Below are 22,755 nucleotides of genomic sequence, written 5' to 3'. Positions count from 1 at the left end.
ACAAAAGCGAGGAGGCGGGGCAGGAGGCATTCAAGGTGAACTCGCGAAATGTTCGAAGAACGTCGATTGTTGTGATCGCTCGACCACCGAGATTATATACGCGTCATTGATCGTCAATGGACGATCGGCGGGCAGTGTTTATGCCGTTTTTGCCGATTGTTATGGTATTCTCGTGCGTGACGTACTTTACCGTGACGAAAGCATTGAGTGTTGAGCCGGCGAGCGACGCACAAACCGCGACGCGAAGTACGCAGACCGGTGTATTGTTTACAACTCCCGTCGGCCTTTGAAATATTGAATCGAGTTCTCATCTCGACGTCGCGATAATTAACACTTTTTCTTTAACGCTTCTCGGATCAAGCCGTGTCGACGCGGGTATTAGTGTTGGTATCAGTGGCACGAATGTGTGTCCGAAGTGACAGGATACAACGCAACCGGCAGCAGGATGATGCTGGGTCATCGGGAAGTCGACGGAAGAGGACGAAGGACTCAGGTCGGAGCCGGCGATACATCGCACAGGCTCCTCCTACAGGTGTGTCAAATTACTTATTGTACACGACGTTTCGGGTTTGAACGAAGGAGAAGATTTAAATCGAAATTTTAGACCGATATTCATAGTCTATTATTCGAAAATATTTTTACCACAAACTGTTATTATCTTTGAAAACATTACAGACATCTGTTTATTGGCACAGACTTTCCATGACGTAAATGTTTCCCCGCGTATAAAGTAAACAGAAACAGCACACGTGCGTAGTACGTTATTTCTTTATGCGAAGAAGAAACTCTCGCGTAACGCGTTGTGTTCCGACGCAAGTGGTTGAGTCACGAAAGGGCGAAACTTTAGAATAGGGCCTTTTCCGAATTTTGATATTTATTTGCTACTCTCATGGTAAAAATCTTTGTTGTGACTCCGATAGTGATAATCAATCGGGGGAGTCCGAAAAAAATGTTATCCACTTATTTTTTGAACAATTCCTTTGGTAAATGTTCAAAAGTACTATTATACCAAAAACTACGTTTTCTTGTTCAGTAATTTACAAAACTAGCTGTAAAAAAACATGTGTACAAAGTTTTACGTATATATTAAGGGAGGGGGAGGCGGGCTAAGATCTTTATAGGAAAAGCACGAAAATGTTATTCTATATATTAAAAATTTTAAATATCGATTTTATACCGATTAAATACCGTTCACAGTTGTTGCCGGAATCTTTCGCCTTATTAAGCAGATGAGTCTACGATATACTAAAAATGAGTACTGAAAAGATTGGCAAGACCTCTACGCAAGGTAGGACGTGTCATAAATTACAAGCAAAATAAAGCAGAGCATTATTCACAATCATGCTCTGCTTTAATCAAAAGCACAAATTTATATTATAAAGTCTAAATTACAGCGGAGAATAGTTTATGTCTTTGGTTTATTAAAGTTCATTTTTATACTTTCACTCAATAGTTCAAATTTGGTGCATTTTTCTTTCAGAGTTTTACAAGATCCGAAAAAACTTGAAACAAATAGGTAACATTTTTTTCGGGCTCCCCCCATTGATTCTCATTGTCGTAGTCACAACAAAGATTTTTATCCAGCAAGCAAAATAAATCAAGCAAAAATAAATCAAAATTCGAGAAAGGCCCTATTCTAAAGTTTTACCCACGAAAGGAAGAAAAAACGGCAGTAAGTACCCAATTTTATAGTATCGTACCATCGGAGACTCTCTCCGTTGAGCATTCAAGTTTGGGAGGATTTGCAGGGTTGACGCGGGAGCGAAATTTCGACTTGGGTTCCTTTATCGCTGAACTCTCGATTGCGCTGCACTTGCGCTGCGCTTGTTCACCCTCGATGTATCTCGATCAGATCCGGAAGCGAGAAAATCTATCCGCGCGCGCGCGACCCACCGCCGCGACCTACCCCAATGCTACCGATTGCGCGGTGATTCGCGAGTTCTGCATAACGATCGTTAGCTGTCGCTTCGAACTGTCAGTTAGACACGGATAGATCCTGGACGAGCGGTTCATACGGACCGTGCGTCTCGTGGGAACGAGACGGCCGTCGGCGCTGGAGCGTTTCAGGAAGCTCTTCGTGTTCCGCTCCCGCGGTCACCAGAGGAGCTGGGCCTCAACGACGTTCCGTGGCGTCGTCTCGACGCCCACGCTCCAATCGGCGTCCTCGTCACCGGGGGGAAAATGGAGACTTGTCGCGCGCGAACGACCGCCGGTGTGTACGGGCCCGATAATTACGCGTGCATTTTGTTAGCCGGCCAGCAAGCTTCCATGCGTTGCAGGAACGAAGAAAGAAAGAGAACGACGGGTTTTGGCCGCTCGACGCGCCGAAATACGCCTTCGCTTTCGCTTCGAGATACATCGATTCACTTTGAAGCGCATAAAAGCGATAAGAGCGGCCCGGCTCGTCACGAATGAAATCGGCAACTTGCAACATTAATGACGGCGAATCGCGGGGTAATTAGCGCAGCGCTCGCTCACGAGAGCCTCGGCCGCAATTTGCGAGGGCGAAACACGCCCATCGCGCGCCATTAAGTTCGATCGGCTCCTCCGGGGTGTATCGACTCCACGTCGAGCGGTCGTCGTAAGCGCGTCGCGTGCATCGCCCTCCCTCCCTCCCTACCCCCCGACGAAATGACTCCGCGTTACGAGAGTCGCGCCGCGCAAATTACGACGCAACGAAAGAATGTGTGCGGCGACTCCGGGGCGGAACTTTCACCCGCGAAAGTCGCTCGAAGGAAGGCTGTGTGTGACTATCCCGAAGACCGGCCGAAGAGAAGCCGCGCTGCGGAGCCGATCCTCCTCGACGAGAGATGAAACGATTCTCAAACGATGATACCGCGTCCCACCCTCCACCCCTCTCGCCATCTTCAATCCGCGTTTCGACACGATTTGGCGAGACGAATTTTTGCGCGTCTCGCCGTGAATGATCGGTCTTCCTTGGACGATCGGACAAAGATAGCCGAATGACTCCATCATCGGCCGCGCCGCGGAATCCCTACTACTCTCGGCCGTGCCGCCGCCGTCGCCGTCGCCGCCGCCGCCGCCGCCACCTGCTATCGGTTTCCCGTTGGTCGAGAAGCCGGAGCGAAATTCCCACGATCACGGGCGTGCGAGCACCTGCGCTCATTCAAAAGCCGATCCTCGCGATAGACGGTCATGAATATTTACCGGGCGACAATGAAGCAGAATTTAAGCGAGAGAGGACACTACTTATAAACTCCGGTTCTGCGCGGTCCGGTGCCGCCGCCGCCGTCGGCTCGTGCGTACACGCGCGCATTCATTCACGAACGCGGCGGCGCGGCTCATTGTGCCGCCAACTGTATTCCAGCACCTTTGATTCCCGATAATTTCGCGTTCGTGAGCGAGAGGGGTGCGAAGCGCGGCGGCGCACATTGAATCGCCGCGGCCGAAGCGGCGCGCGAGGGAAGGTGCGAAGGGCGCGAGAGGCGGGGGGCGGGAGGAAAGGGCGAGCTGACGGCGCAGGGAGATGAAGGGGCAGAGGGAAGGGTGCCATTCACGAAAAACGAACACAGACGTGCGTGCGCTTGCACGTGTGTGTTACGGCGCGTTTTACGGCGCTAGCGGCGACGGGATGGCCTCGGCCGCGGCCGACCGGAAATTGAAATTTTGCGTGAGGATATGCGCGACGAGTACGAGGGGCGCCGCCGCGCACCACCGGCGCGCGCGATGCGACGACGCGTCCGTCGAAAAAGACGACCTCATTGCGGGCGAACGACGACTCCCCGAGAGCGATCGCGAAAGTCGAAGTAGGTTCCCGACGAAAACGAGCTTAAGGGGGAACCACCACTGTGACGGGCCCAAAAAAGGCCTTTTCTACGATTTTTTTCTTTTACTGCATAATGAATTATTTAAGGACTGGGGGAAGACTATATTATTATTAAGGATACTTCGAAGTAGTTTTGTAGAAATTTTTATTAAAAATAATACAAATTAAATAATAATAAAAATAATAAAAATTAACAAAGATATATACAAAGATATATACATTAAAAAGTTCTTCCAACGGTGGGATCGATATCTCTGGCATGGTTTATCTGAGAAAAACTCAAATATTTTCTTAATCTGCATAATTGTAGTTTTCGTTAAGCGTAGCTTTTTTTTTCAATTAATTTTTCTCAAAGTAGCGACATGTTAAAAAAGAAACCTCGGTTTCTCCAACATTTTTTCTTCATTCAAGGGGCCTTAAAAAATAGTAATTTTCAAAATAAATAACTACATTCATGCAGATTAAGAAAATATTTGTTTCTTTTTTCAGATAAACCATGCCAGAGATATCAGTCCCACTGTTGGAAAAATTTTTTACGGACCGACACTCTGTTGCATATATCTTTGTTAATTTTTATTATTTTTTAATAAAAATTTGTATAAAACTACTTCAAAGTGTCCTTAATAGTATACTCTTCCAATCCTTAAATAATTTATTAAGTAGTAAAAAAATTCGTGAAAAAGGGCCTTTTTTGGGTCTGTCACAGTGATGTTCCCCCTTAACGGAGGAAAACGATCGCCGTCGACTCGGTTTTCAACGGCGTTCATGTTTATACGTCGCGACGTACACGCGCCTTGACTACGATTATTTCTACGATATGCGCGTGTCTACTCTAGATGTTTATCGTCTCTCTCTCTCTCTCTCTCTCTTTCTTTCTCGTTATGATTTATTTATTTCCGGGGAAATGGGGGTGAGAAAAATCGTATATATGTGCGTAAGTAAACGCAATCGCGTGTTTAAGACATACGGACAGCCGTGGGAACAGAGATGTTATTGTCGCATTTAACATATCCTGCGTTAATGCCACGGTAAATTGCGCTAGTTCAAACATTGGATAATGATGAATCTTTTCGCTGGCGTTCTCGATAGCAGTGTGACAACGTGCGTGCCTCTGTGCGCACGCACGCGCGATTTCCTCCTCGTTCCGAGTGTCTTGTCTCCTCTTTTTCTTCTCATTTTATTCCTACCCTCCTCGATCTGCAAGTATCCGCAAATCGGTTGAAGAGACGAGTTAATTGAAGGAGAGAGAGGTAAGAAAAGGGGAGAGACAGAGAGAGAGAGAGAGAGAAAGAGAGAGAGAGAGAGAGAGAGAGAGAGGGAGGAGACGTTTTTTTCTCGCGAGTCCACCCATTCGGTAGTCAATCTCTAATTAAGACGACGGCAAACTGATCACTAAGCGTCCCGCTCGCACACCGCGATTTCAGAACGACTCGATCGTCGCAATAAACACGCTCGTTGTTAATTCACTTTCTCCCAAGACCGTCAATTACGTCGAAGGCTTCAAGAAGCGCGAAAGATTTTAGCAGACTCGTTGCCCCGTCGTTTGCATTCGAACGACGCGCCAATTAAATTCAGCTGGCACGCCAAACTGAGATATCGAATTTTGCCCGCGCATCTGCTCAGTTCGATCAACTTTGTGACGGTGACGGCTTTTTAGCGGCGAAAGTCTGCGCTCAAGAAAGATCTCGGTTTTACGTCACAAAATTCCCAACTCCGCCAAATTTGCGAGGTTAACGGAGAATCTCGAGCTACAATTTTACCTGCATTATTATCCTCTGCTATAAGCGTCGTTTGCTGAACTTACCCTCCATAATTGGAGCTGCGTTTCTTTTTCTCTTTTCTTGCAATTTTCTATCGCGGGCAACACAGCTCGTTTCATCAGGGAGTATACCGATACACAAAACAAATCCAGAATTTTTGCGCATCGTAAAATCTCCAAGTACCAAATATTACCGACCGAATATTAACCCTTGAACACCAGGATGTTTTTGTTACCTCCTATTACCAGGACAGGTGAATTTCTACCCATATCTTTTTTATTTTTTTTTTGAGGTGCACACGAAATATAAATATTTGATAAAAATTTGTAGCAATGTATAAAATAGTTTTAAATCATATATAATTTTTTAAAGGAAAAATAACTTTCATTGTGGAAGAAAAACTTTTTTTATCTGAGTATAAATGGTCCAAGATATTTATGAACGTTGTAAATTTTCCCCTTAAAAATACAAAAGATATACATTGACCTTAGCACAACAGTGACAACAGTTAAAAAATATCATTGAATAAATGTTCAACCATCCTACTGTTTACGGGTTAAATAATTCTTGAATAATTAAATGATTCTTGAATAATTCTCAAATAATTTTTGAATTTTCGAATAAATGCCAGGAAACTGACGATAAGCCGTCATTATTCTGACGTCAAGTTAATACCATAGTCTCTACAATGTTCCGCCCTCGCGTTCCTCGATTTTTCAAGTTCAGCGCTGTTCACCGCTGAATCAAGCAGCGAAACGAAGACGTCGCCGTCGCGTTTCTGACCGAAACTTCGGCGCGGCGCGGCGCGGCGCGTTGCGCTCGGCGAGGCTCCGACGCGGCGCGAAGGGACCGGAGAGACGACGCGTGCTGCCTTGGCGCGACACGCACACGCGTGCACGCGAGTCACGGCGGCGCGCACGGTCCGGAAAACAGGAGGGAGAAGGTGCCAAAGGGTGGTGCGCCATCGGGGAGACGACGAGACGGAGGAGGAAGAGGAGGAGGAGGAGGAGGAGGAGGAGGAGGAGGAGGAGGAGGAGGAGGAGGAGGAGGAGGAGGAGGAGGAGGAGGAGGAGGAGGAGGAGGAGGAGGAGGAGGAGGAAGGAGGAGGGAGGAGGAGGAGGAGGAGGAGGAGGAGGAGGAAGAGGAGGAGGATGAACCGGAGGAAGCGAGCAAAAGGGGGGCCCCTGTCGGAGGCTACCGTGAGAACGAGGCGAGGCATCGCGTCCCACACGGGCCCTTCAGCCGGCACGAGGCCCGACAGAGACCGCAACAGCCCGGGCCCGAGCGCTGGGCACCGGCCACGGCGGACCCGTGCTCGCGCGACAGAGACAACGACAGGCGCGAGCCTCACACGCGACTCGCACACGTCCGAGCCGCCCGAGCCGTGAACACAAACCGCGTTTTTTCATTCTCGGCGCTACCTCCTTCCTCCTGCTCATGCCACCGCCGCCGCCGCCGTCGTCGCTGCTGTTGCCGGCAATCTCTTTCTCGTCTCTTTCCGTCTCTTTCTCTCTCTCTCTCTCTCTCTCTCTCTCTCTCTCTCTCTCTCTCTCTCTCTCTCTCTCCTGGGACTTGGCTACTACCGCGACGGCGACGGCGACGGCGACGGCGGCTACCCCGCTCGCTCGATGACTTGCGCTTTTTATCTTTCTTCCTTTTTCCTCTGCCCTTTTTCTCCTGTTTTTCTCGCTCTTTCCTTGTTGTAGCGCGCCCGTCTCGACGTTGCGCGTTTCGGCGCGCCGCTACTCCCGGAGCGTGACAACGCGGCGGCGCGGCGGGGGGAACGCTCGGCTGGATTATCGCGAGAGGAATTTGAAAATGGACCGACTGCGCCCGGAGAGAATTTGCAGAGCGTGCAAAGCGTGATAAGCCGGCTAGGATGGCGCGATATTTCCTTGCGTGATGATCCTTGGCTCCCTCGTGAGCAACTTTCGCCTTGTCGTTGGGCCTCTCGCGGCAGCGCCGTCGCGTCTTATCTGGACGAATATCTCGCTCTCTTGCGAATAACAGCCGGCTGTTTTATCTTTTTAACCGCAGACTTTCACGGCGGACTTTGCACGGCCCGAAGGATTCACTCTCGATGCTCGTCCCGAAAGCGTGTGCGAATCCGTGCGCGTTTTCGAGTGCCCTTACTTTTTCACGCGCGCGCGCGCGCGCGCACTTTCTCCGCCTTGCGCGCCCCCCCCCCCCTCGTTCCGCCAGTCCCTCGCCCTTTTCGCAATATCGAGCTCCAATTTCAGCCGTGCGCTCGTGCACGGGAAAAGGGTGCCGACGCCCCGATTCGTGCCGCCAAGTATCATGCGAGGTCTTGGCCTCGCCAATCAACCGCAATAGAGCTGAAAAAAGAGAGGGAGAGAGAGAGAGAGAGAGAGAGAGAGAGAGAGAGAGAGAGAGAGAGAGAGAGAGAGAGAGAGAGAGAGAGAGAGAGAGAGAGAGAGAGAGAGAGAAGGCGAGCCAGGCTACCTCTTTTTGCATGCACGCGAGGAAGACCGCGCCGCGGATCGGCGGTCGTAAACAGCGCTGCAGCCCCGCAAGGGTGGAACGCGATTTTGCACCACGTGCGTGGGAAATAAGGCTTGAGAAAGACGCGATGAAGGCATCGAGACAGCTGATCCTCGCCGAGGAGCCGGCGATCAGTTCGTGATTTCGTGACGACGATGAGAAAGAAGGCCGGTTCTGTGTGTCTTCGACGAGCTTTCGTATCGCATCGTAAAAGATTACAATGTAGAAGATTATACAAGGCCCTCAGTATCTGAAAAGCGCCGACAAACTGGTGATATTCGATTCGGCACCGTGGCCAGGGCCAAAGAGATAGTCTCCAGCGGCGATTGATCACGTCCGGTGAATATCGTTCGAGGAAGCTCTTTAGCCTCGATCGTGCGTTAAAGTTTTTATTTATTCCTCCTTATCGACCATCATGCGCCTCGTGTTCGTCGCACGAGTCTCACAGTTCTCGTGTGTCTGTCGGCGAAAGGAGTGCAGAGACGAGAAGAGACAGGAGAGGAGAGGAAAAGAAAAGAGAGAGAGAGAGAGAGAGAGGAGAGAGAGAGAGAGAGAGAGGAGAGAGAGGAGAGAGAGAGAGGAGGGAGGAGAGAGGGAGGAGAGAGAGAGAGAGAGAGAGAGAGAGAGAGAGAGAGAGAGAGAGAGAGAGAGAGAGAGAGAGAGAGAGGAGAGAGAGAGAGAGAGAGAGAGAGAGAGAGCCGCCCGTTCGGACTACCAAGAAGGAAAACAATAATTAGTTGATGTCACCCGACGTTGAAGCACGCACTCCCGCGCAATATCGTCACGCCGTTATCAGGCCGCGGTTATCGCTTTTGCCGTATCGCCTGCGTCGGCCGTTACGCGAAGCGTGCGAATGTTTACGACTCGTGTCGGATTTTAATGCGTCGGTGGCGTCTGCGCGCTTTGTGAATGACAGCGCGCGCTGAGGATCGAAGCGGTGTGACGTGGCGATTAAATTCGATTGCGTCGAGCCGAGCCGAGTGTGCTCGGGTAACAATGTGCATCTTTCAACGAACGCTACGCAATAGGGAAAATTTGACGTCAAGTCCGCGTAAACGAAACAAAAGTAATACCGGCGTAATACTTGTGGCCGCCACTTGCTGCACCCTCCGGGCGGTGTCCCCCAGGTGTTTTAATCGGTGTGAGTCCGGCATAACCTCTGGACCCCCCCCCCACGGGGTTCGGGGGTACCCATAAGGGGTTTCACCTGGGTCAACAAAAAAAGAAAAAAAAAAGTCCGCGTGAACGTGGCGTTTTTCTTGATTCCTCACGCGAGACTCGCGACTCATTTTAACGCGTTCGCTCCACCGCGATTTCCGCGAAAGCTTCGGCATCATGTGCGCGATATTTGTTCATTCCATGCGAGCAAATTAAACCTGTTTCACACAATTATATAAAAAGGCAGACAGGAAAAGGGTAAAACATATGGTGGTCTGCGCGACGAGTATGGCTTCTTGTTGTATAGGTATAATTTGGACTTGGAGACCTGTATGTATAATAACCTCTACATCTTTTTTATCTAGATGTATGTTTATAATCTTTAGAAAACACATAATTTGAAAGGCGCCAGCAACATAGATATCGCATATCAAATTAGTGTTACGTATATGTTACTGGTTAAAATATACAATTTATAATTACTCTCACTGCGTAACTATTACTAGATTTCAAACAAATACCTTTCAAAAAGAAACGTCGCACTTTCGTAAAGACTGTCTATCTGTTCAGATAAAATAACATGTAGCATATTCTATTGTAAAAAAAATCACGTTACTTGACAGATAAAATTAACATGCAACCGATATTTACTTTCCTCGCTCTTATTCGCATGAGCTACCAAAACTGTTCTGTTCTCTCTGTACTACAAACAGAGTGTACACCGACTAGATATTTTTTAAGGCTGATTTACATTCAAGGCTTGATACATAGCTAAATTAATAATAATACAAAATAATTATATCTCAACACTTCTCTCGCTGAAAACGAAAGACGGTGGTGGAGCGGTCGCGTTGAGATCAATCGGAGAAGGAGAACCCAGCAGTGCACAGCACGCGGCACTTTGCTTTCGGTTCGAGAGGACGCGCGGCTGGAAATGTTGACGAGCGAGCGGCACGGCACATCGCAATGTGTCAAGCGCGTTTATCTACGACAGCGAGATATTTCCTTCGTCCGCCATCGAGTTGCCATCGGCTTTCTTCTAACGCCGCGCGGTGAGCCGGTCCGGTCCGAAAACGTAACGCGAAGGACGACAGTCATCTCCGTGAAATTTCCTCGTTGACACAAGCGATAAGGTTGGATCCCCGCGAGGAGGAAGGGTGCAAACGCAGTCGGCGCGTCTGCAGCTCCTGAGCATCTGGCAACTCTCCAGTACACACGGACAGAGATAATCTTAATGAACTTGGGCTTATCGTCTCCCGATGCGACACCGCCGAAATCCCAACGACGTGACGTGTTTCTCCAAGTCTCAGTACAATGCCGCCTTTCAGCGTCACCGAGCTGTGAAACGTCACGCGGCGCGATCGTGCGCATGGAAGACCGGTGCTTGTCGTTGAGATATCGTTCTTTCCGTAATCGCTAATTACGGAGCAGGTACAAGTGCGATCGAGCGTTATGGCGACGGGAATCTTGTGAGTCACTTCCCTTTTGTATTCTTGCTACACGCCTATGTTCATTTCTATATTCTTACTGTATCGTCATTTTTTTTTTATTTTTATCATCGTTTGTTTGTATCGTTTCCTCACATTTTCTCTGTATTGTCTAAATATATAGGGTGCTAAATTCCAAACGTAACAGGTAAAAAATTTCGAAAACTCTGAAAGATATTGATGAAAAAAGCTAAAGCACGTGTTCCTTGATTTCGAAGGGGAAAGAAAATTTTGTTAATTTAATAATTTTGAAATTTCCAAAGGTCGATAAGTTAACAAAAGTTAGCGCACTATTATAGTAATATATTCTTGATAGTAAATAAAGTGAAAAAGTCTAATACTATTTTTTCTTTCGACGAATAGTTAGCGAGATATCGTAAGTTAAATATTGAGAAAGTTGCCAAGTTTTCCTCAAATATTTCAAAAAAATATTAGGCAGATAAAAAAGTTTCTCAGACAAAAGTTGTTAAAATTAATTGGTAGAAAAAGACGATATATAATAAAAAGAATTGGACTTTCCATTTAAGAAAAATTAAGTTGACCTGCAACTGACCTTGAAAATGCCCTCCAAATAAAAGAACTGATAATGCCATTCTCTTTCGCCTTCGAAATCACGTGGAACACGTGATTTAGCTTTTCTTAATATCTTTCATAGTTTTCGAAATTTTTTACCTGTTACGTTTGAAATTTAGCACCCTGTATATCTGTCGTTTATTTCGAGTCGAAGTACGCGATTCTCAAACTAACGATCGCTTCTACGACGGAAAACTTGTCGAAACTCGCGACAAGCCGCGTCACGTTTCTTCGCATCCTCCGATTGCGATCTTGTGCGGATCTTCACTACGAGCGGAACACTGTAGAGAATCGCGCGAGAGACCAAAACCGCGCGGCAGTTTGCAACAACACGCGCGCGCGCGCGCGCGCGATATTTTCCGGAAGGAAAGAACACGTGGCGGACGTAACGCGATCGTGCCAGGACGGTAATTCCGCTTCATTATCGACGGATATGTGGCAATGGCATGAATGATTGAACGCGTCGCGTTGCTTGCTTTCACTGAACGCGATGGCTCGTGTTACCGTGGACACCGTTGCAAACTCGGCGCATTTGCTATATTTTGCAAACAAATTCGACGCGTGCGTGCACTATGAAGGCTCGCTTGTGAAATTGGTAATCCGACGCCGGCCGCCACGCAGGCTATTAATTATCGTAACGGCTCGACTTAAACGGCAACGTTCAATCTCGTATTCGTACCTTCAATCGCGACGATACATCTCGCTCGACGAATAAATACGCGAATCCAAGTTGCTCGAAACAACAGTAAGAAATTATCCGAGAGAAAGGGAATGATTTTCGGCTCGTCTCTCTTCCGCTTCTTCAAGGTCTTGCGCGCAAAATGGAGCAGCGATTTTCCCCAGGCTTCCCGAGGCTTCCCTCAAAAGCGCAAGGCTCGATGAATCCCTCCGAGCGATTTCCCTGAGAGAAACTCGCACAAGGGCCGGCGGAATCGGGGCTGGAAATATCACGCGAGCCGGAATTATTGTCGCGTGTGTAATCGCTCTCGTCTCTTCGTTGCTCTGTCGCTTGAACGCGCGGTGCGCGCGCGTGCAGCTACAACGCAGCGAACCATTTGGAGCGACCTTCCTATCCAAAGTAGTCTCTCTCCGGAGGGTTCGAAACTGGTGAGGGTAGCCTGTGTCGGAATGGCAGCGGAGAGCACCGAGTCAGTTGGTGTAGAGACTCCACCAAGTGCACTCGCTTGTGTGGGTCTGATGTCAGCCCCGCGTGTCCGAGATACATTTGATCCATATTTCCGTACTCCGCCATGGAAATGCAGTGAAATGTAAAACGTCGCAGCCGAAACGTCAGTTGCCGAGGCGAGCCGAGCCGAGTCGTGATAATCAAGGATTTCCGTTCGAGAACGCGACCGTACACCGTTTGTGCGTCGCTGCACACTCGGCGTTGTCCCGCGATTTTCGCCTCCACTCATTGTTATCCCCGGGGCAATAATTGTTCAATATCTTGCTTGTTTTACGAGTGCTCTTATTCCTTTTCCTACGCGCTGCTGCGGCACTGCCTGCGATTCTCTCCTTGCGGACCGTGATCGTTTCCTTCCTTCGCGCCGAGCTATGATTTCCCCCGCTGCTACGATGTCGTACGATTATCCTCATCCGGTTTCAAGAACGTACCAATACAAGAAGGTATTGCGATCGGGTCAATAGTGGAGGACTCACACTCAAACGCGGGTGATGGTGCGCAATGTCTAAGGATTTGAGGATCATGTAACTAGTATCCTTTCGCGGTGTCGCGACACGAGTCGAAATTTCTTTTTCGCATTCATTATTCATGAGTCGCTATCCTTCCGGCTTTCTTCGTCAAAAGCGACCCTCGATTTCCCTGGTTAACTGGCCGAAATATATCTCAATCGTTTCTTATTACCAACATCTTTCTCGCTTCTAATTTTATTGCGAAATTTCGCCACGAGAGGCAATATTTTATGTTTTTTTATTATTATTATTATTTTATCACTACTTTACCGACAAATTTTACATTATTATACAGATTTTTACATTATACGTTACCTCGTGGATGTTTACACACAATTTATATTTATTTACATGTTATTCATGCAAATTCGCAGTTTGTTCATTTAGTTGGTTAATTTTCCTTGCACCGCAATCGATATACAAATAACTTGATTATAGATAACTATAGATTCTTTTCTTCTGTCACAGTCACTTCGTGAATTAAAAATTGATAATTGCAAATTATTATATGTATTATATATACAGTCTGTAAAGTAAGAGCGTGTACGGGTTAAGGTGTAGAAAAATTTATTTTTAATGATTTTTAAGTACATGGATTTGTTGTATTCCATGGGAAGAAAAACGCTATGCCATTAATAATGAGTCCAGTCACCACCGGCATTGATAATTGCCTGGCATCTCCGAGGCTACTTTCCACCACAGTCTGTAAAGTAAGAGCGTGTACGGGTTAAGGTGTAGAAAAATTTATTTTTAATGATTTTTAAGTACATGGATTTGTTGTACTCCATGAGAAGAAAAACGCTATGCCATTAATAATGAGTCCAGTCACAACCGGCATTGATAATTGTCTGGCATACTCCGAGGCGTACTTTCCACTAAGTTGACTGCGTATTCGTTCGGTAAAGACCTTCAAATGAGACGAATTTGTCGTGTCAGCTGCTTCAAAGTGCACACTCTTTTTCCTCGAAGCTTGTGCTTGAGATATGTCTCACAATACGGCTAAAAAAAAAAACTAGGACGATATTTGAAGCCAACTGCCATTTATGCCGTACACGCTCTTACTTTACAGACGCGCGCGCGCGCGCGCGTATGTGTGTGTGTGTGTCTCGAGGTGCGATTGCTTGAAATAATTAATATTTAATTATGCACACGAGCGATTTACGAAAAGCCGAATAACGAGTTTGCACAGCTGCACATTGCAAACAGAGACAAAGTTCTCACGGGAGTTGAAATTTGCATTACCAAGTCGAGTTGCCATTTATCGTCTCGAGTGCAACCTCGACTGAAGCCTGAAATGATCGGATCGAAACTTCCCCTCGAAATGTATCTCGAATGTACTCGCGAATATGTCCTCGCGCGCGCAGCTGGACTTTGGCATTGACTCAAATCACGTTGAAAAATTTTCCTCGGCACCGGCGGGGAATCGCGCCAGCAATCGGCAAAGTCCCTGAATCAATCTTTTGCTCTTAGCTTCCGCTGCTTCGCCGGTGTTTCATGTCCCGTTGTCTACGAGCACCTGGCGAGCCAGCACAACATAAATTCGCATTCGTACGTTCTCGCGGCTTAACCGCCGCGGAAAAATCGTAATCGATGGAGCGTACGCGTGATGCAGGCGCTAATTGACGCTAAATCATCGACCGGCTTATCTCGACACCGCGTTGAAACAAAATAAGACTCGATTCACGGCATGACGCGACGCGGCGCGGCGCGGCGCGGCGCGGCGCGGCACGGCATCGTCCATTTACGGGTCGGAGATTTCCTTCGCGAATTAATACGAGATGAAACGATGGAAGAAAAAAAGAAAAAAACAAAGACCGCAAAGACACGCTCGATTATTACTTTCCGCTCGCTCTGTCGCGTCGATTATACGCGTCGGTCGATGTTCGATTCTCGGCCCGACCGTATCGTAAATTAGTAATTTACGTAGTGATTGGCCATAAAAAATGATGGCACTGGGCGATGGCACAGGATCGAGGTGCGAAAGTTTCGCCGCAGCTGTCGCGATATATTGATTAATAAAATATAACGCATGTTCAATGGCAGATAACGAAGCCGCTTTTGGAGAGGAAGAGACGCGCGCGAATAAACCGTTGTCTCGATGAGCTCAAGAATATCATGGTGGACGCCTTGGAGGTGAGATATATTCATCCTTCTTTCCCACACATTCATTGCAGCATGTGGTACACACGCCGTACGTGTACAAAATATGCACACGCGACAATTGCGGTTGCTGAAAATATTTCGGCTATTCAACACCGCCGCTCGCTAGCATCGCGGCGATCGTAATTATCGGAGATTAATAACATTAACGAAGCGCTGAGAGCAAGATAGCACGCGCCAAGGCAAGGCGCCTTAAGTGAAAGCGCGAGCGTGCACGCAGGATAACGGCTCTTTTTGCAAGCGGAGTTAACTGCACGTTGACTGCCACGTTGAGGCCATGACTGATCGGCGCTACAATGTCTCGAGGCATTTCGCTAATTTACGTGTAAAACGTAAGCCCGATTGTACGTAACGAATTTAATTACATGGCCAATGGGGCTATCGATGAAACGGGCCAGCGAATGTATCGTGGATCGCATACTATCTTCGTGTATCTTCCTTCGGTAAACGCCAAATTTGCCCGAGCAGTGGAAAGAGCAGAGCGTGGCTAGTCAACGTTTTCGCGCGAAGCCGAATTTCGATCGCTCTCTTCGGAAGCGATCGATAATGTCTAGCGAGTTAGTCTAGCGTGTCATAAGGCTTACGTCACTAAGCTCCCGTTTGCGTCATTGGGAAATGACTTGAAAAACAGGCTCGTGTCACTGAATTCCTTTTCCCTTGGGGAACTTTTTCCGGATCTTTCTTTTTCCCTTTTGTAGAATTTCTTCCAACGTCAAGCAACGTAAAAGCAAAAAACGCGATTGAAACGTGCAATTTTTTCGTGCGCATATCATTCAGCGAGGAAACGCGAACACGCGAAAAATCCGTTTGTCGTGGCGAAACGGGCGAAACGAGCGGACGTATATCCATTTCTTCTACAAATGGAGATTAATCGCTTCCGAAGAGCTTCTGACAAAAAAAAACTCGTCGGTCGAACGCTGAACGGCCGCTGAAAGACCGCCGCCGACGCGTCACGTTCCCGCGACTGTTTCCCGACACTGTCGGCAACGACAGTGCCTCGGGTCTGCCGCGGTAGCCTGGTTCAGCGAGCACGTGCTACACACTTTTTCCCCGCGTGTCGAGCGAACCTTCGGAGGAAAGCCGTGCGGTTTCTTGCTCGATTCCGCCGACTCTATTTATAATACCGCGCCGTCCGTCCGTCCGTCCGTCCGTCCGTCCGTCCGTCCGTCCGTCCACCGGGCCGGCCGCAATTTTACGGATCGCGCCTAGCAGGAAACGCATTCTCGGGCAGCAGCTACGCGTGCAGGCGATTTTGCTTTTAAATGTTCGCGGAGCGTGGGAACCCAGCGGCGTGCAACGGGCGAGTGTCAACGGAACGGCGCGCGTACACACCGATTCGCTCGCGGTGTGTAGTCATGCGCGTAACGCCTTGCGTGGCGCGACACGCAGGGTGATATTCAAATATCCTCGATATCGTCGTCTATAATCTCTCTCTCTCTCTCTCTCTCTCTCTCTCTCTCTCTGGAGTCTCTCGCAATAAACGCAATTTATCGCGTCGCAGCGGCGGCGGCGGCGGCGGCGGCGCGCGCGCACACTCCGTGCGTCGCTAAATACCGTCGCGATAACGGATAGATAAATCCGGCCGCAGGGAGGAGGGGGGGGGAGAAAAAGTGAATATATTAAGCTATTTGCCGCGAAGAAGTATACGCGAGATAAGAGGGTTAGGCGGGCGGGGCGGGATCCGCAATTTGTATCTTAACCGTGCGCTGAAATATAACTCCGCGCGACAGAATGATGACTTGTGCGGCCCTCGAGCGGAAATTACGCATTTAGCGAAAGCGTCGACTGTGTGCGCACGAGGTGAGAAAATACGTGCTTTTCAACAAGTCCAATATTAGCCTTCGCGATCGAGCGAGCCGGCGCGGCGCGGCGCATAAAAAAGAGAGGAAAAACGTTATTGCCGCGCCGCGCCGTTTCCCGCGCGTTAAAGCGAGTCCTGAGCGGAGGAATCCTATGGCGCGCGGCGGCGGCGGCGGCGGCTCGCCACCGTCGGTGTTAATTTGTCGATACGGTAGTCCCGGCGCGCGTCACCGTGCACACGTAATTCGCTGAATCAACGTGAAAGGCACCGAGTTCATTTCGCCGAGTTAATTTCCTCGTCGCGACGGCGCGGTTATTATTCGCGGGGCCACCGCGCGAGCGCCTAACGATCGCCGGACGACGATTTTGCCGGTTCCGTTTCCCGAGTCACTCTTATCTACGACGACGAATTATCGGGTTCCGTTCGCAGACCGAGAGAGAGAACATCAGCAAGCTGGAGAAGGCGGACATCCTCGAGCTGACGGTCCGTCATCTGCAGAGGCTGCAGGCTGCGCGACCTTCCGGATTAGCGACGGCCGGCGACGACGGGATCTCCGCCGAAAATCGCTGGCAGCGCGGATTTGGCCATTGCGCGGCTGAAGCCTGCAGATTCCTCTCGTCGCTGTCGGGCGAAGCCGCGGGGAGGCTGGCGAGGCACCTCGCGTCGGGGCTCCAAACGAGCCGGCAGTCCAGTTCACCACCGGTAATTCACGGCCCGATCTGTAATTGTCGGATGACATACCGCGATGGGGAGGGGGGAAGGGATGTCGTTCGCGATCTTTGTTGCGACTCTGAGGAAGGATCAAGCGCAGACAGAATTTGGAGGTAATTGATTACTCGATGACTTCTGAGACAACGAGCCTCGATACAGAGAGGGACGGCAGTAATAAATACGCATAACGTATAATTGTGTGTAGCGTTAAAGAGAAACGAGTAGCGTGTATAACGGTGTATTTGGGTCTTTCAAAAAGTTTCCGTGCTCTTAGTCGGATTAAACTTCTAAAGCTAGACTTTATTGAGTTCATCGGGGAAGGGGGAGGGGGGGACAAGTTGCCTAAGTCAACCAAGTAGTTAGTCGGCGTCACTGTGTACGATATCTCATCAGTATTCTGGCAGCATTCGTATGCCTATGTCGTAGACAACAGTCAATTTACCGTGAAAATAACGGTCAGTCGAAGCGAAATTCTCGACTGAGAGAGAGAGAGAGAGAGAGAGAGAGAGAGAGAGAGAGAGGGAGGGGGGGGGGGAGGCAGGATTTATTTCGGGATTTCGAAACTCCAGAAATTCCACGCGAGTCGCATAGATTTATAATCGCGGGCCATTACGATCGTCGTTAATAATCGTAGAAAATTTCTTTTTCTAGCCGAAAATCAACCTTTTATCGCCTGGCCTAACGAATCGCATCGTTAGTAACGAGTCATCATCTTGCACCGTCGACGTCTCCGGCGAAGTTGACTCGGAGATAAATCGCGCTAATGTATCGCCGATTACGTCCACATCTCGCGCCGACAATAAACATGGCGACGAGGGCCATGGCACCGAGCCGTCGACGACAGTCGTCTTCGCGACTCAGTGTAGAGCCTCGATGTCACCTGTTAACGACAAGGAGAAATTAACAGCAAGTTGCAGCGCGAAACTGACGAAGGACCAGAGGGAAACGGCAATCGCGACAGCGACAACAACGAAGAGCAAATCGTGCAACAGTTCGCAGGACGACGTTAACGCCGAGGACGATGAGGAAATTGACGTCGAACGCGTGGAGGAACGCAACACAATATGGAGACCGTGGTAGCGGGAGGACACTTTGTTTTAACAATCAATTTTAATGACGTACATTCCCTATGCACACTCCCTTCAAACTGCGTCCATTATTTATTTTATAGATGCGCGTTTTGATAAAATTATTGTTGAATAGATGTTAGGGATGACGCAAAGGAAAATTTCTTTTTATTCCAGATTATTGTTATTTAATATAACAAGGGTAACACACGTGCACGTGTGTTTCTACCTTATCTCCTTGCAAGTACAAAATGATCTTTCCGACGATGATATTCCGAGACATTCGAGAGTTATTTTCAATAATTTATAAACCGCGCGACATCAACGTACATGCGTACAGAACGTACAAAAGTACAGAAAGTTTATTGTGGATATCACTTGGCATTATTAAGTGCTGGTTGAAAAATATCGCATAGAACTATACTCGTGTACTAATAGAAATTGATGGAGAGATCATCGATATCATAAAATCACGCAATGTTATGCTATATTTATAAGTTAATCTCCTTATTATAATTAATAGTGTTGTGTTGATTCTACGTTATTTTGATAGACTTGGCTTTAAATAGATATAAGTGATAGATATTTTTTTTCTTTATGCGAGATTATAATATACCAGAGAAACGTTTAAAAGAGAATTCTTTCTACACCGTGTTCTTACTTAAGAGAATTATAGAATCCGTCGAAATAATAAGAAAGTATTAGAAACGAGAATACTCTCTACCCTTTTTTCTCTGCAGAATTAGTAAATGATATATCTCATGATAAAAAATAAACGGAACTAGTTTAAATATGATTTAGATCAGAGCTCGGCAAAGTTTACAACTTTCGACCGATTTTCGGAAGCTACGCCTTCTATCTCCCCTTGGATCGCGCGGTGGATCCAGCAACTGACGGTGGCGGCTCGCGACCTCAGGACCGTTGAGATTATAAGGCGCATCTATGTGGTGCCTACTAAAGATACGTTCGGGGAGCGCGTCGATCAGCGCTAACGCCGTCATTCAATCCTTGTACATGTAATAAGCGATAAAAATAAAAAAAATAACGTGTTAGCGTTGACAGCGCGCTCCTTTAACGCACCTCAAAGGCTGAAAAATAAATGTATCGATACAACTATATGTACAATATTTCGTACAAACTTGTACAAATATATACTTGTATAAGTATATATATATTTTTTTTCTTACATTTTTATAATTAGAAGATACTACATAATAGGTTTCCTCGTCACCCATGAGGTACTATTGCCGACGCGTTTTTTTTTTTTAACCACATAGATGCGCTTTATGATCTCAACAGTCCTGAAGTCGCGAGCCGCGACCGTCAGTTGCTGGATCCGCCGCGCGGTAAGGGGAGATAGAAGGCGTAGCTTCCGAAAATCGGCCGAAAGTTGTAAACTTTGCCGAGCTCTGATTTAAATCATGCGGTGTGCATGTATGTGCATGATATATTAGTTCCAAAAACAGCGCAAGATGTCGTCAATAGCCATCAGTGGATCAACTGGTTCTAAAAAGATAACACCAGATGGTACGTGCAGTGAGTTACCACTTCAATTATTCCAAGAAACAATGAAAGATGGCGCCAAAAAGCAATTAGATATTAATTCTAACAAAAAAAACGCGAGATGGCGCTTCCAATCTTTAATCTTTTTACACGCAAATGGTATCTACCCAATGTGTACCAAAGTTTTCAGTTTCAGGTAAAAAAAACTTTGTTTTATTTACCCATTTATTTATTAGTCTTTTTAAATATTAATCTTTATTAAATTTAACATATGGAGAGAAAAAAGTACATTTGTCCTTTTAATAACATCATGTCGGTAAAGTTTATGCCAAATCAATGTTATAATAACTATAAAAATACACTTTAACAAAATATTTACCATATATCATGGTGTAAATACACATTATATAATATAATAAGACACCGAGATAACTATAAATTGTTAAACTACAACAACTTATAAACTAGATATCGAAATGTTTATATTGTATTACTAACAAACAGTCGATAAAATCAATCTTCTTCGTTATCTTTCGGTCTTCGAAGTCTCTTCTGTTGGATACAAAAATTTGTTATTTTTATCCTTGTTAGTATTTTCGTTTATTACGCACTAATGAGATGAGAATAAAAAACCGTCAACTTTAAATTGTTTTTTTTTTCTCTGAAGAAACCTCAAAAAGCTTGGAAGTCGAAATTTTGAACTAGGAATATTCAAGACGAATGATATTGTCGATTTTTAGTCATATATTATATAATCTGATATTAACATTTAACGTATTATAAAATTTTTATTTTATGCTTTACAATTTTCTCGATGTTTTATCACATTTTATATATTCCTAAACGCTGCATTTCTGCAGTTATCATCTGCGCTGATTTAATATGAGACTTACCAACAAGAGGTTATTGAACAGAGCGCAACATTTTTTACATATGTTAAGTGTAATAAAGAATTTTGTATAAACTGGCATAAATTGGCAAATAAAATTAAAAATTTTTCTTGTTTTTGTAAATTTTTAAATATTTCTTTTTGTTTCAATAGCACTGAATGTTTTGATAAAATATGAAAATTCAAAACTGAAGAGAAAGGAATTTTAAAGGCAAAGGTAATAATTATGTGTCTAATAATGCAATTCGCTAATGATAAATGGAAGCGCGTGGGAAGAAGATATTGACAAATTTCAATAAAAAATTGCGATTCAAAATACACTACAGGTATCTACAAATCTCTATATATGAGACTTATATTAGAAGAATATATAAAATTAATATTTGTAGTTGTAAAATATATCTGCGATCTTTGATTGTGTGATCAATTAATTACATATAATTAATTATAGCATAATTATAATTATATGTTTATATTCACAGACACAGACCAGATTGGTCAACTGTATAGATCAATATTTTTTTTGTATAAAATAAGTTGATGAATAATCGGAAAGATTCATAAAACTATGATTGTTTTTAAACGATATTAAAATATAAATACCGATTCAAATCCGACTCGGACATCTCTTTTATACCTATTAAATTCTATTGATATATCCGTTACACACATCGGATATATGTTCCATAATAAATGATCTTTGATACACCTTGAAATACTTGAAATATATGACGTATCGCTGTCCATGTTCCGGCCCGGCGTCTCAAGTCTTCTGTTCTGTTTTTAAAACTCGAATTATAAAAATCTCTAATTGTCGCACCCTATATATATATACACGAGCTATGTAATAAAAAATACTTTATACACTAAAAAATTTGGACATGTTGAATCTTGATTTCTATTTGTGTAATTTCTATTCGTATAAATACATCTAGAAAAATCTAGAAACGACAGACTTGAAGCTGTAAAATGCTTCGTGGGACAACTTGTTACTCTTATTATTGCTAAAGTTACGCATGAAAAGAAAATCAGGTCAACTGTCGGCGAATGTTCAACAATACCAGCTTGACCCAACAATAGGTATGTTTGAACAATATCGTCGCACAAAATAGTTGCATATATCTGATTTGCAAACCACTACGGATCACTGCGGCTGGAAAATAACAAACTCTACAAACTGTCCCGCGTTCGGAGCATTTGCAGGTAGAAAGGATCGAAGTAGTTGTCGCAGATAAAGAATCTTCACGAGCATCGGGGACCCTTTTACTAAGGACACACCGTTTGCCAACAGTCATTCTCGACCATTATTGCGGTCACTAAATCAAAACGCTGGTATTTTTGTCGGCTGCCGACGGTACCCAGCAGAAATGTCGGCGGCACAGTTAAAAAGCTTTGCCACTGAGCCGCCGCTATTGTAACGCCCGCGATTGGAGTGGCTGGATGCCGACTGCGATGATACAAATGACATTAAAGGAAAATGCGGGATGGTTTCCCAAGTTGTCCCTTTGTCGCGCAGGGCATTCCCCGGTGCAGTTTCCCGTGTAAACGACACCGCGAAGGAGATGAATAAAAGAACACGCGTCACAAACTCGTGTGAAACTCGATGATTTTCCTCCTGTATTCCGACGGGAAGAGATCTTATCTCAAAGCGCGAAGATAACGCCG

The 22,755-nt window shown here is 46.2% G+C and overlaps 1 protein-coding gene across 5 annotated transcripts; it reads left to right on the top strand.

Moving 5' to 3' along the window:
- Positions 1–376: 376 nt before the first annotated feature.
- Positions 377–19,554, top strand: LOC105192284 (enhancer of split mgamma protein). 5 transcript variants are annotated; one of them, XM_011156310.3, is made up of 4 exons: positions 377–532; positions 15,003–15,092; positions 17,350–17,622; positions 18,283–19,554. In XM_011156310.3, exons 1-4 carry the CDS (start codon positions 446–448, stop codon positions 18,709–18,711), a joined length of 879 nt encoding a protein of 292 aa, XP_011154612.1. In that variant the 5' UTR covers positions 377–445; the 3' UTR covers positions 18,712–19,554. The 5 variants fall into 5 exon arrangements, with proteins under 5 accessions (XP_011154612.1, XP_011154614.1, XP_011154615.1 ...); XM_011156312.3 differs by lacking the exon at positions 377–532 and adding an exon at positions 12,382–12,893; XM_011156313.3 differs by lacking the exon at positions 377–532 and adding an exon at positions 12,383–12,944.
- Positions 19,555–22,755: the final 3,201 nt, after the last annotated feature.

Source organism: Harpegnathos saltator, unplaced genomic scaffold, assembly GCF_003227715.2.
Source record: "Harpegnathos saltator strain DR-91 unplaced genomic scaffold, Hsal_v8.6 scaffold485, whole genome shotgun sequence".
Lineage (NCBI taxonomy): Eukaryota > Metazoa > Arthropoda > Insecta > Hymenoptera > Formicidae > Harpegnathos > Harpegnathos saltator.
This window is presented reverse-complemented; position numbering and strand designations above follow the sequence as displayed.

Excerpts from the sequence above, each read along its gene's own strand:
- LOC105192284 (XM_011156310.3), top strand. The coding sequence starts at position 446 with ATGATGCTGGGTCATCGGGAAGTCGACGGAAGAGGACGAAGGACTCAG. Across the intron at positions 15,093-17,349 it reads TCATGGTGGACGCCTTGGAG|ACCGAGAGAGAGAACATCAG; the intron begins GTGAGATATATT and ends TTCCGTTCGCAG. Across the intron at positions 17,623-18,282 it reads GGCAGTCCAGTTCACCACCG|CCGAAAATCAACCTTTTATC; the intron begins GTAATTCACGGC and ends TTCTTTTTCTAG.